The sequence below is a fragment of the Perca fluviatilis genome, chromosome 17 (genome assembly GCF_010015445.1).
Source record: "Perca fluviatilis chromosome 17, GENO_Pfluv_1.0, whole genome shotgun sequence".
Lineage (NCBI taxonomy): Eukaryota > Metazoa > Chordata > Actinopteri > Perciformes > Percidae > Perca > Perca fluviatilis.
The window spans coordinates 32,757,134-32,760,608 of record NC_053128.1 but is presented as its reverse complement, the minus strand read 5'-3'; the positions used below and the strand labels follow the sequence as shown (position 1 = coordinate 32,760,608).

Sequence of the window (3,475 nt, the reverse complement as noted above, 5' to 3'; positions counted from 1 at the left end):
GACACCGCTATTTAACATACATCTTCCTGTCCTGCCAATACATAACTTGGAGAAATACATTAATAACAGCTAATATCTAAAAATCATCTCGGTAAAGATCTTTTTTAACATATTGTCCTGTTTCAACAATCAAAGGTAAAATAACAGATCTCAACTGAGCACATTGAGAGCTTCTGGGGCTCCATGAATGGTTTTCTCAACAAACAAAAACATTCATTCATCATTGCGTCAATACAAGCAAAAAAATACTAATTTCCAAAAACATTTCCAAAGCAAATAAATGTTGAAGAAAGTGACAAAAAATGTTGATAAAAGCAAATAGCAACAAAAACGTGTAGACACATGAAAAACGTCAAAAACAACAAAAAAAAAAAACGCGAAAGGCGGAGCAGTATGTCCTGTATGTCCCTTACCGGCTAACATATTTCAAGATCGCGCATGAATATGGAGCGTCTGCCCCAGTTCATGTGAATGCAAATGTAAAATGTCAAGCCAAAAGGAATATATGGAATTGATGGTGGTGGTAAATATTCATGAAAAAGGACAAGTTTGTGAACGGGCAACACAGATTTTGATAATGAACAATGTGATGGCCCCTGTGTGATCCGATGGGGCCACTCTCTGGAAGTGATACCTGTCTGGTCTTAACCATCTTTGACAACAACTAAACACGTTACACACTGGGTTTCTAAATGACTTCTGTCTATTTCAGTTTACACAACTCAACAGAGTCTTGAGAACACCAATAATTCCAAAATCCAGAGACTTTAATATAATAAAACCTTAGTCCAGCATAGAGCGGCTGAGTGAATGTGGTCTGGACTCTGTGGAGGAGAGTCATGGTTTCAGAGACGCTGTAGAAGGACAGAAGACCTGCACTGTGATCCAGGTACACTCCTACTCTGGAGGACACAGGACCTGAGATGGGAGTTTGGACTTTGTTGGACCAAAATATATAACTGTTGTAGTCACAATCTAACGCCCAAGATTTGTCATTGAATCCAAATACACATTCATCCGACCACCCTGCTCTGCTGATATTCTTGTATGCGACTGCTACAGAAACTCCTCTCCCTCTCTCCACCTCCCAGTAACAACATCCAGTCAGACTCTCTCTACTCAGGACCTGACATCTGTCAGTGAATCTGTCTGGGTGACTAGAATAAGACTGTTGTTGACGCATTAATGTTGCTTTCCTGTTCCCCTCAGATAATAACAAACATGTGTATGCTGTGTTTGGATCCAGGGTAATTTCATGTGAATATTTTAAGAATCCAGCTCTGGTCTTGGGCTCTGGTTGTTGCAGTAAAACGACGTTCTTCCACTTCTCTCTCAGGACGTCCTGTAGTTTATCTCTGACTTCTGACACGGCCACTGTCACGTCCTCAAAGCAGCTCAGAGGACAGATATGGATGCTGGATGTTGATTGGCTGAGTGGTGACAGTGAGGGGTAGTTGTGTAGAAACTGGTTGTGATCCTCTGTGTGTGAGAGCTTCTTCAGCTCAGCGTCTTTCCTCTTCAGCTCAGTGATCTCCTGCTCCAGCTTCTCCTGAAGCTCTTTGACTCGACTCACTTCACTTTTCTGCTGGGATCTGACCTGCTGCTTCACATCAGAGCTTCTTTTCTCCAGGAGACGGATCAGCTCAGTGAAGATCTTCTCGCTGTCCTCCACTGCTTTATCAGCAGAGAGATTGATGGCCTCCGCCTGCTGTTGAAGCAGCTTCACATCTTTCTCTCTGTCCTGGATTCTCTGCTGGATGTTTTGTCGACTCCCCTCGAGCTCTCTCTGCCTCTCAGCTCTCTCTGCTGCAGCTGAGACTGTCTCGTGGCCTTTATGTTCCTCCACAGAGCAGAGATAACAGATAAGCTGCTGATCAGTACGGCAGAAAATCTTCATCACCTCATCATGATGAGAGCAGACGTTCTCCTGGAGCTTATTGGACGGCTCCACCAGCTTGTGTTTCTTTAACTGAGCTACATCGTAATGACGTTGAAGGTGTTTCTCACAGTAAGAGACAAGACAGATCAGACAGGACTTGTGTGCTTTGAGTTTTCTCCCGGTGCAGACATCACAGGCCACATCTTCAGCTCCAGCATAGCAGTGATCAGCAGGAGCAGCTTGGAGTCCAGTCTTCTTCAGCTCCTCCACTAAATCTGCTAACATGGTGCTTTTCAGCAGGACAGGCCTCGGTGTGAACGTCTTCCTGCACTGAGGACAGCTGTAGCTGTACATACAATCCTCTACATCCCAGTGGCTTTTAATACAGTTCATGCAGTAGCTGTGTCCACAGGGAGTAGTCACCGGATCCTTCAGTAGATCCAGACAGATGGAACAAGAGAAGGTTTCGCGGTCCAGCTGAACTCCTTTCTGCTCCATTTCACCTCTCAGTGATGACTGTCTGACTGTGACTTACAGTATGTGTGACTGTCTTATCAAGGGATCCAGGTTCAAGGTTCAGCCTTATTGTCATTATACAATACAGGGAGGGGTTATCAAGCTTTGATTCATTCCAGGATGAGGAGTGGCACCTTGACTTTGGACTTTGTTTCCTCATTTTAAATAACACCTCAGTTAAAACATCTTCAGAAAACATAACATTTAAAAATAGTAAAATACGTCTTGGCTCCTCAGGTTTTGTTGATGTCTCCATACATATCTGACTCTTACTCAAAGTCTCTTAAATGTTCCTTTTACTGGTTTAAAATCAACTGAAAGTTATCAAACTAAACTGTCATAAAACTCTTAAATTGCTGTATAATAATCTCACAATCCTAGAATGTGTGTAAAAGGTGTCAGAGATAAGTACTCTGAACACAGGTGCATAACAAGATGCTTTTTTATCCCCTTTGTTATTTCCTCTGTAAACCACTGAGTTTAAAATCCAACACTGACACTTCAACTTCCTACAGTATGCTGATGATGTGGCGCTGGTTGGCCTTCTGTGTGAAGGGGACTCTGCAAAAGGTCAAACTGATTTTAATAATTTCTCAGCAGCAGTGATGTAAGGAGAGTGTGTTTAACACATAAAAGTGAAACCAATGAACTTAACTTATCCAGCAACTAGGGCTGCACAATTATGGCCAAAATGACAATCACGATTATTTTGATCAGTATTGAGATCACGATTAATCAGCACGATTATTTGTTGATTTTAACCAAAACAATTTATTGTCACATAGGCTAATTATAACTGCTTTCACATCCATATTGTGCAACATTCCTCCATTGTTGAAGGATACTATGAAGGAGTATGCCATTTCAGCTGTTGTGCGACCGCTTTCCACACATGCACGTTTGCCGTGAAAAGAGCAATTTTCTGTTCACGTAACGGTGCATGTTAAAATCCCGGTATCTACCGGACAAAATAGCAAGATCGTGATTAAAATTTTATTAATTGCGCAGCCCTACCAGCAACACATAAAACTCTCCTGATGAACTGTAACCTTTGACCATCACTGGATCCCCTTTAGAAAC

General features: G+C 42.3%; 1 protein-coding gene across 1 annotated transcript; it reads right to left on the bottom strand.

Annotated features, from left to right (window-relative positions):
* Positions 1-534: 534 nt before the first annotated feature.
* LOC120545704 (tripartite motif-containing protein 16-like) lies at positions 535-2,395 on the bottom strand. Its single transcript, XM_039780254.1, has one exon. The coding sequence runs from the start codon at positions 2,375-2,377 to the stop codon at positions 704-706; it is 1,674 nt and encodes a 557-aa protein (XP_039636188.1). The 5' UTR covers positions 2,378-2,395; the 3' UTR covers positions 535-703.
* Positions 2,396-3,475: the final 1,080 nt, after the last annotated feature.

What these genes read in the sequence shown, in the direction of transcription:
- LOC120545704 (XM_039780254.1), bottom strand. Translation starts at nt 2,377, where the DNA reads ATGGAGCAGAAAGGAGTTCAGCTGGACCGCGAAACCTTCTCTTGTTCC.